We start from the raw sequence: 13342 nt of genomic DNA, 5'->3' as shown, positions 1-13342 counted from the left end.
TCAGCAGGATGGGGCCTGGGGGACACATTTAACTGCTTGTGACTTCATCCAGCAGAGATGTGCTGCGTACAGCTTTTCTCCTGTATCGCTGTAAACGGATGCACGTGAGTCAGGCAGTGAAAATTCGCTGGGGTGGAGGGATTTGTACCTCTCCCTAGGCTTAGCTTCTCGACAGCCCCTGCTCTGCAGAGTGAGAGCCTTCCCGAGGCAGAGGCTTTCTTTTCCTGAACCGTTTGTTTTTCTGGGTGAACAGACTCTTGGCGCAGAGGACCTTTGCTGTCGTGAATCACTGCGGGGCTCTCCAGGTGCTGAGCAGGACTGGCTGTGTGCCGGGACTGCTGTAACCCTCCTGCCCTGCAGCGAGAGCAGCCGCGAACGCCCCGCGTCCCCACTGCTCCCCATCCCTGCCACCTGGCGCTGGGCAGCTGAGGACCCTGCTGCTGCAGACCCACCAGCCCCAGGGCAGAGCAGCCACTGGCAGGGGGGAGACGCCCGTGGTAAGCCTCTGTGCCCCGTGGCAGGGGTAGCAAGCCGTGATGGGGTGTCTGAGGATGGAAACCCAACAGCGTGTTTCGGCAGATGTTAAGAGGAATGACAAATGCCAAAGCCCGGGATGAATGGCAAGGTTGTTGAAACTGTTATTTGTGCACATACTGAAATTTAGGCTCAAGGAAATCAAGTTTTATTATCCCCATAAATGGAGTGTGAGGAAGAGGGGATAACTGCAAGAGCCTGCTTTTCAGACCTCTCCTCTCATTCACTGTTCTGCTGTCTGAGTTACTTTCTTGAGCCACATGTGGCCCCACAACATTGCTTTTCTCTTCCTTCTAGCAGCAGCTCCCATTCAGGTGACTTGGCAAAGCACATGCTTTGCTTTGGGTGCGTGATGAGAAGCCATGGGAGTTCAGGGGCCTTGCAGTTGTATTTAAAGTCAAGCACCTCAATGACTTTCTAAACAGAGGACAGCTAGGGCTTCAGTGTTTGTCTGAGACCCTCCTGAAGTATCTCCAGATACAAAACAGATTGGGCCAGATCCATCTCCGTCAAAGTCGATGGGAGTTGGGTCCTTCACCAGGAGTAGCTATGCCTTTGGTAGCCCTGTATGTCCCAGCAAGCGCCAACCCCAGCACGGCAGCAGTGACAGTCTGACATTGACTTTCTGAGCCGCCTGCTGTGCTGTGTGCTGCAGCTCTCCATTTCCCGCTGTTACCTGCCAAGGGCCACTGTGTTTTTACCTGTCCCAGGAGGAATGCTCCTACTGTCCCTTCTTGCCTGTTTTTCACATTGTTCAGAAACTTCAGATAGCTGTGGGGTATCTAAAGCACCGTGTCTGCATGTTATCTGAGTAAGGAGAAGCCACAGGGATGGGTCCTTTCCACATTCCTCTAAATGAGCGTGGAGCTGTGGAAGATTGCATAGGATGTTCTGTGGCAGACACCACCCATCTCAAGTGAGTAGAGGACAAAACTCCTTTTTTCCGTAATATGGCTAGCATGGTATTTTCAAAAGTGTGTAGTGCTTTGCTAATGCAACATGAATGACCTCTTTGGGAGCCGGTTTCAAAATCCCAAAAGATCAATCTCTAGTCCAGTGTTCCACAGGTATGCAGTAGCCTTGAGTGGTTTGTGTTTTGCATAGGGATGGTAATCTGATCAGCTGGCCATACTGATAGTGCGAAAATGCAGGTACTCAAATACGTGTTTGCAAAGGGGCTTGAATTTGTTCCTTTGTTTCATTTTCTTTTCCCACTGGTCTGCAGTCAGACACAGACAAACATTTGGCAAAGCAAACAATCTGCGTTTCCACTTGTACAATGGCAGGAAATAGGAACTGAAAGGATAAGAAAAAAAAAAACTGAACAGAAAAACTGTTTCTGGTGCCTCCTGGGTCTACAGGATCTACAGTCTGTGAGGTCTGAGTACAAACACTTGCAGTAGAGGTGAAAAACTGTCCTCTTCCTCCAGAGATTAAGGTTGATTTGATCTGGTACCGTTGAAATGACCCCTATCCATCCCTCCCTTCTAGCCAGTGTGGACTTGGGTAGAATTTTAAGTGATTGATAGAAGTTAAATGTTTTAATCTCTTGGCTAATGTGTTGCTATTTTAGTATAAGGGAAGTCCTTCCACACCACTGCCAACTTAGTTGTCTTCTATGGTGTTACGAGTTACAGTGATATTTTTGTTTGTTTCTTTAAGCATGTGACACAAAGAGGGGCCCTGAGAGAAATTCCTGATGTATTTTTTTAACGTCTCATCCCCGAAACATCTAAAACTTAAGAAAACCAGCTTTATAAAACTAACATTTTCACTCTGAATGCAGAATACGTACCCACTTCTGAGATGAGGGAGGAGAGAGAGAAGCAATGGCAGGGATAGAATGACCTGCTGTGCACAGAAATAGGGCAGTGGTGTTTGCTAGGAAAGAAACTTTGTTTTTCATTGACTATTCAGGTCATTTTTGCTATGTAAATTTACTAACCTTTACAAAATTATCCTTTTTCGTTTGGAGTGCCACGTAACATTTTTGGACTCATTTTTTATTTCATAATATCTCTTAATATTTCTTCATTAATGAAATACGCTTTGTCTTAAAGTGCATTTAGTGTTATTAACTTTCATTCTCTGTACACAGACACATAAGACTTTACTGTTCATGTTTTACAACCTGAGTTCTTGGGTATGCTAAACAGTGTTTGATTTCATAGGATAGCCTGTACTGACAGTGATGAAGCCTAGCTAACTTCTTGGAATATACCTAATCATAACGTAGAGTGAGAATTAGCATATAGGAGAAAAAACCAAGCCAACCGTGAAGCTTGAGGAGCATGTCTTGGTTCTTTACAACGTATTAATATTTTTGTGTTTCACCACTCTGACCAGCTGTGGCCAAGGGTGACCGGAGTTGGCAGCATTAGGTGATGCGCTTTGCCCTCCCTGGTAGGAAGGCATCTATGGTCAGGTCTTAAGGTAACGTTTAGCCTGAGTCAGTCGAGCAGTCCCATTACAACCCAAGGGACTGACTGACAGTGTTTCTTGTTGGATAGTCTGAGAGCAGTGGAGAACCTCTGTGTTGCTGAAGCAGTCATCTCAGCAGCTCGTTCTGATGCTGCAGTCTGCTCCGTGCTCTTCCTCTCAACGCCACAGAGTTAATGGCAGACAGAGCTATCTGGTTGCCATTGAAAGAGGATGTTTGTGGAGGGAAGGGGCAATACAACATTTGGCTGTGCTGGCCATGTGCTTTTGGGCGAGACCTAAGACTGTCTGGAAATTGTGTGCCAGATGTGGGGGTGCAAGGGTAAATGTGTTGCAACCACATGGTCAGGGTTTAGGCAACGCAGCTGGGCAGTGGTTTCACAGAAGTCCTGCATCCTGTGCTGCTGGCACGAAAGCAGCCACCTACAAAGATAGGAGGGTGGGCTCCAGCTGGGAGATGGAGCTCAGAGCTACCCTAGAGGTCACCTGGAACAAGGCCCCAGCTTCCAAACCTCAGCATCTCCCAGTATCAGAAAGAGGAGAAGAAGTGCTCCAGGGGAATACAGTTCTTTGATTTCCAGCCCTCCGACACAACAGATATCCAGAGACGTTGTGACAGAAGTGCCACCAAAACTTTGTAATGTCAATCAAAGGAGGCTTTCTGCAGCCTGAGTTGCATGATTAAAAGGATGAAGCTGTAATTAAAATTACAGCCTTATTCCCACCTGGCTGATGTCTTGAATTCTTCATGTGGTTTAAAAAAACAAAAGATAAAAAACCAAACCCAACTTTCTGAAATTGGCCATCATCTGCCTGAGGCTGATGTGTGTTGTGGTGGGTTGGGTGTTTTGTGTTTTTTGTCTTTGTTGGTTTTGCTTTTTTTCTTTTAAAAAATATCAGAGTTGATGTGGATTATGTGTTCTGGTTTACAAGGAAATGAATAATTTCTGAAATGCAGTGCTAGTATTCAGTGCACGACTGACTCTGAGCTCTGCCTCAGACAATTAACTCTCAATAACAAGCTATAAGCTTCCAAACTCTTAACTTCTTCCTGGGAGTTTATTCCCGTCCTGATCCAAGTTTTGCATTACTGCTGTATTTTTAGTTCCAACCATGACTACAGTGGGTTGGCTTACATGGTACCAGTTGCAGAACTGAGCATTACAGACTGGGCTTCTTGATAGAGCTCTCCTATAAGCTTTCTTCTGAGGTGACACATGGGAGCCTGCCCTTGCCTGTCTGTGCTGTGAGCAGGCAAAGCTCTGGGGCTGGCAGTAGCAAACATTGCTCATCACTTCTAAAGAGCTGGGTCTGGGTAGAAAAGCCCTATGTGGTGGAAGGGGAAACAGAAGGACCATGACTTTGTTAAGGTCATGTGGAATAGGACATAGGGTTTCCTGGATCCCTGTGCAGAGCATTGTTCATTTGATGTACAGCCTCTCGCAGGCTTTCCTTGTGTTGCTAGGATGGAAAGGGTGGAGAGGAGAGGTGCAGAAGGGTGGAGTGCCGTCCTTCAGGGCGCAGAGGGCTGAGCTGGCAGTCTACCAGCAACCGCAGGGCCACACACTGATTTACCCGAAATGGGCTCAGTCTTCAAAGTTCGTAAGTGGGTTTTGAACAGGAAACCTGCTTGCTGGAGTTCACTTTCAGTCAGAGCTTGCAGCGAAACAGCTGTGCCTTCACCTTGCTCCCAAAGGGCGAGTGGCCTCAGCCTGCGTTGTTTATGCCATAATAAATGCTTCAGGCTGAGAAAGTCCTCTGGCCTTGAAAGTCCTCCATTTCCAATGGCCAGATCTTGCTTTCAATTACAGACCTTCAGTACTCAGAGAAGGTCCCAGGAGTTAAGTTTGTGGTATCTACCAGCTTCCTGGATTACACCGACAGTGAGGCCGTGCTTCTGCTTGCAGTCAGGAGACGTGGACACAGACAGGGACTCCTGCATAGTCAAAGCCACCAGCTTCGTGCTGTTGTGGTGTCCTGCAGCAGGCAGTCCCTGCCCCTCATCTGTGCTTTTTCTGCTGTGGTTGGATGGGGACAGCTCCATCGGACAGACCCGGAAACACGTGGACGTTAATGAGGGCCTGTTGCCAAAAAGGAAGCCTGTGAGGGGTCTGTCATGGGCTGCCTTGGCATGGTGCGCAGTGTGGGTTTTGTCATCTGGACTTGCAGTTGTCCACTTTTAAATCTGTTGGATCACAAATGGAGATTGAAGCTGATGAGAGCTGTTTGCCACCCCTAGGAAGAGGCCCGTGCAGGACCTGGGAAGGAAGCTGTCAAACCAAGCCCTCTGCGTGTGACCCACAGCCTTACCTTCTCACGTGTGCGTCACTGGGACCTTGGGTCTCTGGTTGTAATTGCGGCCCAAGCCAGGGACTGCCCAAATTTTTTGTTTGGACCTAACAGGAAAAGGTTTTGTGTGTGATTGAGTGCATCTTTTTGTAAATATACTTAATTCATGTCAATCCCGTTTATCAGCTAATACCTTGACCACTAGTGCTGATACTCTTGTTTGATACCCTCAGTAGAGCGTATAGGTAAGCAGTTCCTTTGTCTAATTGAGCTCAAAAGATAAATACATAGCCAACAGAATTAACACTGAGTGATCTGTCCTGTTCCACATACGTCTCCCTGCAGAGATAATGCATGGTTGGAGCTCATCAGAACCAGATCTTTGGCATAAAGCATGTATGCAGATTTGAAAAATGTGTGTGCTGGCTCCAGGTTTGCTGAATGTTGCTGTAGTGACTTAGCTGGCAACTGCAGCAGGCTTTATGTGGAAATATTTTCTGGAGGAGACAAGGAATTTAGCTGGACTCAAAACTAATGGGAGAATTTCTTCCAGCTTGGATACCTCATCAAAATGTAGTCAAGAACTTCAATTTTAGAAAGTCATTTAGCTTCAGAATTGTTCATGTCTAAGCTCTTGACAGCATTTAATGCTATATTCTTGTGTGGGGAATAGGGGTGACTTGCAGATGGCTGTTGGATGTTTTGGCTGTGTTCTCCAGGGTTGAAACCTGCTCTGACACCAAGCATTGGAGTGAACAATGAAACCTTTTATTAGGGAAACAGGCCCACAGACCATTCCTGCCCTCTGCCCAGTTCCTGAGGAAACATGCAGCAGAGGATCTTGAATCCAAACGAGCTGATTCCCTTTAGTGATCTGGAGAGGACGGGCAGCGGCGGCTTGCACAGAGGGCTGGGAGGGCAGTGCCTCTTGTTCTTCCTCCTGTTTTGGATTAAATCGAAAAGGGTAAACTTTGGTGCGTCTCACTGCTGGGAGTCAGCGCCTCTGTTGATCTCACTTAACTGGGAAACAGTTAAAACAGCCCGTTGCTCCTGGGAGCTTTAAACAAAAATCAAAACACCACTTTTCTCAAAGCAATTCAAACATGCTCAACCTTGTGGCTTCAGCAAAAGTAGCAGTGTGCGAGTTCCCATGAACTCTGGCTAACCTCTGAGATTTATTGATAAACAAAAAAATAAGGGGCCAGGCCCTGAAACCTTTCCTTACTTAGGCATTAGTCTCTGTGTGTTAACAAGAAGCCCAGGGCTGGGTTCAGGATGTTTACTGCTTGTAGAGATGTCAAGGAAAATGAACTGGAAACGGTTTGAAAAAACCCCCCACAAAAAAAAACCCAAAAAACCAAACAATGTAAAAGAGAGAAACCTGTGTTTTTCGTTCTGACTGCCAGCCCAGTCGTCCTCTGTGTGTTAAAGCAAGTGTGCCGTGGAGCATGTTGCCTGCACAGGTGGTGGTGGTGGTTCTCCACATGAACATGTGCATCCTCTGAAGGCTTCAGCCCGCTGGAGTCCTGCAATAGCTCACTGGCTTTTTTGGGTGGTGGTGCTGAGTTCGATAGGGTGCAGAGACTTTTGGGATGTGTTGCTCTACAATAATGATGGATTCTTTACTTTGGGCAAGTGTATCAGCTGTAATCAAATACTTTCTTTTTTTAGACACACTTTCAAACTAAGCCCTTTTAGGTAATTGATGAAAAGCAGACGTAAATATATAGATTTGTTTGCACCTTTTCGTGAGGTTAACCTTCAGCTTTCTGCATGATCCTGGACTAACTCGTGCGGGTGAGGGAAGACGAGGTTCTTCAGCTTAATGCAACCAAGGAACATGGAAGACTCCTTTCAAAAGGTGTGATAACAGTTGTTGAAAATAAACTGCTGTGAGTTGAGAATTAGAGCAAACCAACAGGAATGGGTTTTTACTGCTCCTTTATTTTCAGCCTCTTGAAGAAGGGTTTAGATTCTCTGGATTGAACCACGCTCTGTTCTGTTCCAGGATAAAGGAGTCTAAAACAACATAAGGGTGTAAAGTGCACATAGTTAACAGAATTTGCTTCCACATAAAGGCTGCTTTACCCAGTCAGACAGTGTTTATTGTAGGTGAGCCTGTGCAGAGGGATGGTTGGATGCAGCCCATGCCTTTCCCTCAGGCTATGGTAACTTCATATGTTGTGAGGGAGGATGGGGCACTGAGACAAGGCACGGGGCACGAGCCTGCCCTCCCTGCACAGACTGAGCTCCTCCTGGCCCGCAGGCAGCCCAGCTGCAGATGTTGGAGCTTTTAGGAATGCAGGTTCGAGTTGTACATCGTAGTTAACAGGGAGGCATTTGTGGTGCAAAGGTGAATCACGACCCACGAAACAAAAGGGCTTGCTGTTTTCTTTCCCATAAGTGCTAATTTTACCAACTTGTGGGGAGGATTTAATATTCTCATTTATATTCGAGGGAGAGCAGTGGGTTTGCATGCAGTGGAAATAACTGTGGCTGCAAAATAACAGACGTCTGTTATACAGAGGGACAGTTTGGCCAGGTATCGTGCTTTGAAATCAAAACACAATACCAGGTCTTTCCCCTTTCCTAATTCTTACGAATATTCAGTATGAAGTGCAATGCTAGCCTGGTGCTGTTTGATTCATTTCTTTTCAGTGAAGAAGCACATTTCCATGCTTCACTGTAATTATGAAAATCAGTGTTGATTCTTGACATCATCCTTTGCAGAATATGCAGCCCAGGAGAGACTTGTCACTTTGACAGCTTGGTTGCCTGCTGTGCATGGTGGCTGGAATTGTGACATTATCGGTGTACTTGACTCCAGACAAACTCTGGAGTTAAGTCAGGGTGCCAGCGTGTCTAGCACGGCTGGATTTTGTGGAAGGCCCTCTCTCGCCGTATTGCCAAGACATTCAATGCCTGGAAACTCTTGCAGACAATGGCCTCCAACAAAGCGGCGGTGGCCGAGCAGAGGAAGCAGAAGTGAACCGGGGTTGGCGTGAGCTGGGATGGATGCTGACCAAACACCGGCATCTGTTGGTGCCCATCCGCGTTCAGCCACAGCGGGGCCATGTCTGTCATGACTCTGGTGAGGCCACGACCCGTTTGTCTTCCTCCCGAGCTCTGTGATAAAACAGGAATCCTATCATTTTACTCTATGAGAAAAAGCTTTGCAATCCCAGGAGTGCTTCCGCAGAAAGAGGACACGTATAAATGTACAAAACCTCAGCAGGGTTTAGTTTTCTGTGAAAGAGAACATGACTGTGACGTATGGCCTGAGAACGAGGGATCATTTTTCTTTGATGCAGAATTGCTTAGTCTTAGAAATAACACTCATACGCAATTTTTGTGCAGATAGGACCCAGGTTTTAAAATCACATCAACCCAGCTTCTAATTTTGCAGGTGTAAATTGAACCTGCAAATCATTTTGTCTGCAAATTGCAGCATTTCGTGTTTGATCCCCTGATTTCCCATGGCTTCCTTAACCAATGTCAGTTAGTTATCTCAGTATACAGCATTGCAGGCACTACAATTTCAGGAACCAGATTGCTGTCTCAAAGCTTCAAATGCATTTCACATTTGAGGGAAGTGAGGAGTTAGGATGTGTAGCCAACCTACTGTACAAGAGAATCTTTGATGCTCTCCTCCAGTATCAAATTGGTCTTGGTTATCTTGGCAAAACTGGTGCATCAACAGTTGCTGTTGAGCAGCTCGATGCAGTCAAGCCAAGAAACTGCAATTTACAGCAAGATTTCTGGTTGCATTTGTAATACACATTCTTGTGAACCACATTTCATCAGTCTCAGCATCAAGTTTGCTCTTTTAATAGCTTTATTCCGTATTACCTCCCTTTTCCTCACTTTGTTTTCAATAACTAGCCACTTGCCTAGCCTAAAATTACCACCTATCTGTTGCTTAATATTGATTGTGGAGCGTGGGTGTTTCACTAGGGAAGTGTGTGTATGTACGCAGGCAGCCAAAGCCCTTGGAGAGTTCCTCCCCGCCACCACAGAAGATTACATTTTAAATACACAGCCTCTGCATGCTTTTGGGGAGGTAGCCAAGATGTAGTTAAGTCAGCTGCAGTAAGAATTTTGAAAACAGAGTGTTTCACAGTAAACAAAAAAGAGGCAAACAAGCACTTATGGCTGTAGTTTCATGGCAGCCACATACACAGGTTGCCAGATTGATGTGCTGACGTGACCCTGCAGAGGTTAACTTCAGAGCATGGTGAGGAGATGGATCTGAAAACACATCGCCAAACCTCACCTTGGTAGTTCTGTATCGTGGAAAGGTGCTTGAAAGCAGGTACTCAAGCCCAGCTGTTACATGCCTAATTCATTACTGTAGACGTAGTTTGCATACATGTTTTACTTACAGTCTTTTGCTGTTCTGACAGGGTCGCCATGTTAAGACTGGGCAGCTAGCCGCAATCAAAGTGATGAACGTTACTGAGGTGAGTGCAGCACCACAAATAAACAAGTTCTTATCAAAGTGCAAGGAAAAATAAATAATCGGGTTATGAGAAGGTGGACAGCTTATAAAAGATGATCTGGTGGTACAAGTTATAGTTGCTGAGCACTGTTTGTTGTCTTATCAAGCACTGAGAGGTGTTAATACAGTCAAATTTTTTTCAGTTTTGCCTGATGGTGACTAAGCAATAACACATTGCTGTGTATTTTGATGGTCTGTAATAACAAAGAGAACTCTCTTCCTGCTTATTTCTAATTGATTATCTGTTTCCAGAGATAGCAAGTGAAAGATTTCCTGTAGCCCCACGCTGCCCCCGCTGTGTTTCATCACATCCTCCCCCCTCGCCTGCCAGCCATTCCTCGGAGTGCCCACCCTGACAGCTAGCAAGCAGGAACATGCTAGAAATGCAAATGTAGCACTTTCTTATTGTTATTTGACAGATGAGAGAAGGAGGCAGTTTAATTGGCACTTTCCTTGCTTACATTTATTAAGTGATGTCAGTGCTGGCACAGGGTGCTGAAGAAGTTGCTAAATATTGATATTTGTTTCTCCTTTTAAGAGTGCAGCCAGTAGCAGAGCAGCTTGCCTCCTCGAGCCCATATGAGCCTGAGCCCCAGGAAGACTGGGAAGACTCCCTGCTTCCTCTTCTGGAGTCGACTGGAAGTCTGTGGTTTGCTAGGACGCACCCAGTCCCACTGAAGACCAGGTCCCCATTCTGTCACTCTGACAGTGTGGGCATGGAGTGCAAAACTCCGGGATGAAGTTAGAGTCCTCTTGCAAAAGGGTTATTGCCTGAAATAAAGAACAGGGCCAAGTCTGCCACTGGCACATCTGCACGTGGTGTTTTGGGCAAGCACACGCAAGCCCTGTCTGCATTTTCGTGTCTTTTGATTGTCTTGGAAGACAGCAGAGCAACTTGCTGTCTGTGTGGGCCTTGTCATGTAGAGCAGGTCCAGGGCAGCGCGCTCTGCTGATGGTGTGGGAGTCCAGCCCTGAGCAGCAAGTGCTCTGCATTGCACATGGGTTTTTTTGAACTTAGGTGCTACTGCGGTGCTTTTACAAAGCACATCTAAAGGCTGGTTTGGCTATGGCTGCTGCCTTGTAAAATACACACCCCTAACTGAGTTGCCAGTTTTGCTCTTCTCTGTGCACAGAGTGCATTTTTTAAATGAGTGCTATGTGAGATTGGTGGGATTTTTGGTTTTAGTTCTGTATTTACATATATGATCAGGTGCTTCGGCTTGAAGATTGGCAGTCACCGAATGTGAGACTGCTGCATTTTGGGAGGGAGAGGGCATAGGGTTTGGGTCACAGACGGATTCCTGAGACCAGAGCACCTCTGTGCTTTGACAGAGGAGCTGACACAGCAGGTCCTGGCAGGGACTCAGAAGTGATAAGGTATCGACTGCTGTCATGCTTTGCAGAGTCAAGAAACTGCGTGAGGGCTGGCCAAAGATGTCGCTTGTGGGCCATCATGTTAACACCAGTGACAAGTCCCTTCCTTGATGAAACAATTGAAGCAAAAACTGAGGAAGGGAACCTTGGAAAGATTTCCTTCCCTTTGCTATACATAACACAGTCTCCTTTGTATGGGAGCAATAAGCTGTAGCATACCTTAATGTCTGCTTGCTTGGAAACAAAGTTTAAATAGAGAGCAACCTTGTGGTCCAGCGTCAGGAATTCACGTTGATAGACTTGCATGATTCTGGGAACAAAGCCTAGCTGTTCACATCTGATTTGCTGCTTCCTTGCAGGCTAGAGAGCCAGCATCATCCTGGGGAACCTAGCCCATTGCTTGAGGGGCAGTGAGAAGAGGTTGTGCTGTTTTCACATTGAGTCACTTAATGCGAAAGCAGTTGTGACAGTTTGGGAGTTGAGCGTGTCGGTGCAGCCACCTGGAGGGGTTTTCCCTGGTGTTCTTCCCCCACTAAACCCTGAGCAAATCCAGTTCAGCTGTACTGGGGTGTTTCTGCTTTCTGACCTTGGTGCAGGGCCGGTGCATGGCTTTCTGCTGGTACTTTCACTTTCTTAATGCGGGGTTGGCTGTGTTCCTGCTGCTGTGTACCCAGGGTACAGGCCTGGGTGCAGTCCTCTACTGTATCACAGAATCCCAGAACATTAGGGTCTGGAAGGGACCTCCAAAGCTCGTCCAGTCCAATCCCCCTGCCGGAGCAGGAACACCCAGATGAGGTTGCACAGGAAGGCGTCCAGGCGGGTTTTGAATGTCTGCAGAGAAGGAGACTCCACAACCTCTCTGGGCAGCCTGGGCCAGGGCTCTGTCCCCCTCACTGAGAAGAAGTTTCTTCTCCAATTGAAGTGGACCCTCCTGTGTTCCAGTTTGTGCCCATTACCCCTTGTCCTATCATTGTTTGTCACCGAGAAGAGCCTGGCTCCATCCTCGTGACACTCACCCTTTAAATATTTATAAACGTGAATGAGGTCTCCCCTCAGTCTCCTCTTCTGCACACTAAAGAGCCCGAGCTCCCTCAGCCGCTCCTCATAAGGGAGATGCTCCACTCCCTTGATCATCTTTGTAGCCCTACGCTGGACTCTCTCCAGCAGTTCCTGTCCTTCTTGATCTGTGGGCCCAGCACTGGACACAATATTCCAGATGCGGTCTCACCAGGGCAGAGTAGAGGGGGAGGAGAACCTCTCTGCCCTACAACCACCCCTCCTGATACACCCCAGCATGGCGTTGGCCATCTTGGCCGCAAGGGCACAGTGCTGGCCCATAGTCAAGGGGTGTATCACTGGCTTCCTCCAGGCCCTCAGCGGTGCCTCTGCGAGGTGTTGGCAGACCAGTGCAGGAGTGATTCAGGCGGTTGGTGCCGGCAGCTCCTGGTTCCTCCTCAATTGCTTTCGGCCGGGCGGGCAGCTGTGTGCAGCTGCTGCTGTCCCAGACCCTTCAGACATCTCGGTCCAAATTCCCAGAGTGCTTGGGATGAGCCTTGTGGCTGCAAGAGAAGAGGTTACTGCTGATCCCCTGAGCTGGTCCATCTGGTGAGGGACTGACTTCTTGTGGCCCAGAGCAGATGAGGCCGTAGGCAGGAGCATGGTTACAACTGAGGCTGTGCATGTCCAGGACATCTCTGAAGCTCAGTTCTTCTGTAAAATAGCAACAGCTTTCCTCTTCGTAGCGTTTGGTTACTGAAGCCTCTCACAGCAGTGGAGGTTCCTAACTGAAATGTTCAAATCCTTTCTGTCTCCAGAATTTCAATGTCATAAATTCAGAGCCTGTCAAGGATTCAGTATTTCTCTTGCACAGTTAGTCTGCTCAGGTTTAAGTTATTTTCTGATCCTTTGGTCTTGAAAAGCTAGCTTGAGGCATTAAATAAAGTCTTTAAAATACTGAATTGTCATCTCCAATGTCCTTCATTTAAATTGCACCTGAGAGCAACATCTCACATGGAGTTTGGCTTGTGAGAAATGGAAGCTGTCATAGTAAACCTGCTTGAGTGAGACGGGAGGCTCCGAGCCCCTGTGGCCGTTTTCATCTTTGGGTGGATATGTGATCTGATCAGTGCTGCACAGGGAATGGTTTTCTTAGGGAGAGAAAATGTCATGTGGTAGAAAACAAAGATTAAAAAAAATAAAATAAAGGTA

General features: G+C 47.0%; 1 protein-coding gene across 1 annotated transcript in view; it reads left to right on the top strand.

The window, feature by feature from the left end:
• LOC104545371 (mitogen-activated protein kinase kinase kinase kinase 4-like) overlaps nucleotides 1-13342 on the top strand; it is a gene marked incomplete at both ends in the record, with an annotated part of 51382 nt that overhangs the window by 19252 nt on the left and 18788 nt on the right. The window contains one exon of the mRNA XM_010190499.1: nucleotides 9666-9722. Within this exon, the coding sequence (XP_010188801.1) occupies nucleotides 9666-9722 (57 nt within the window). The remainder of the gene's footprint in view (nucleotides 1-9665; nucleotides 9723-13342) is intronic.

This window comes from Mesitornis unicolor, unplaced genomic scaffold, assembly GCF_000695765.1.
Source record: "Mesitornis unicolor isolate BGI_N332 unplaced genomic scaffold, ASM69576v1 scaffold18188, whole genome shotgun sequence".
In the NCBI taxonomy this organism is placed as follows: domain Eukaryota; kingdom Metazoa; phylum Chordata; class Aves; order Mesitornithiformes; family Mesitornithidae; genus Mesitornis; species Mesitornis unicolor.
The sequence above is the reverse complement of the archived record's forward strand: the minus strand, read 5'-3'. Positions and strand labels throughout refer to the sequence as shown.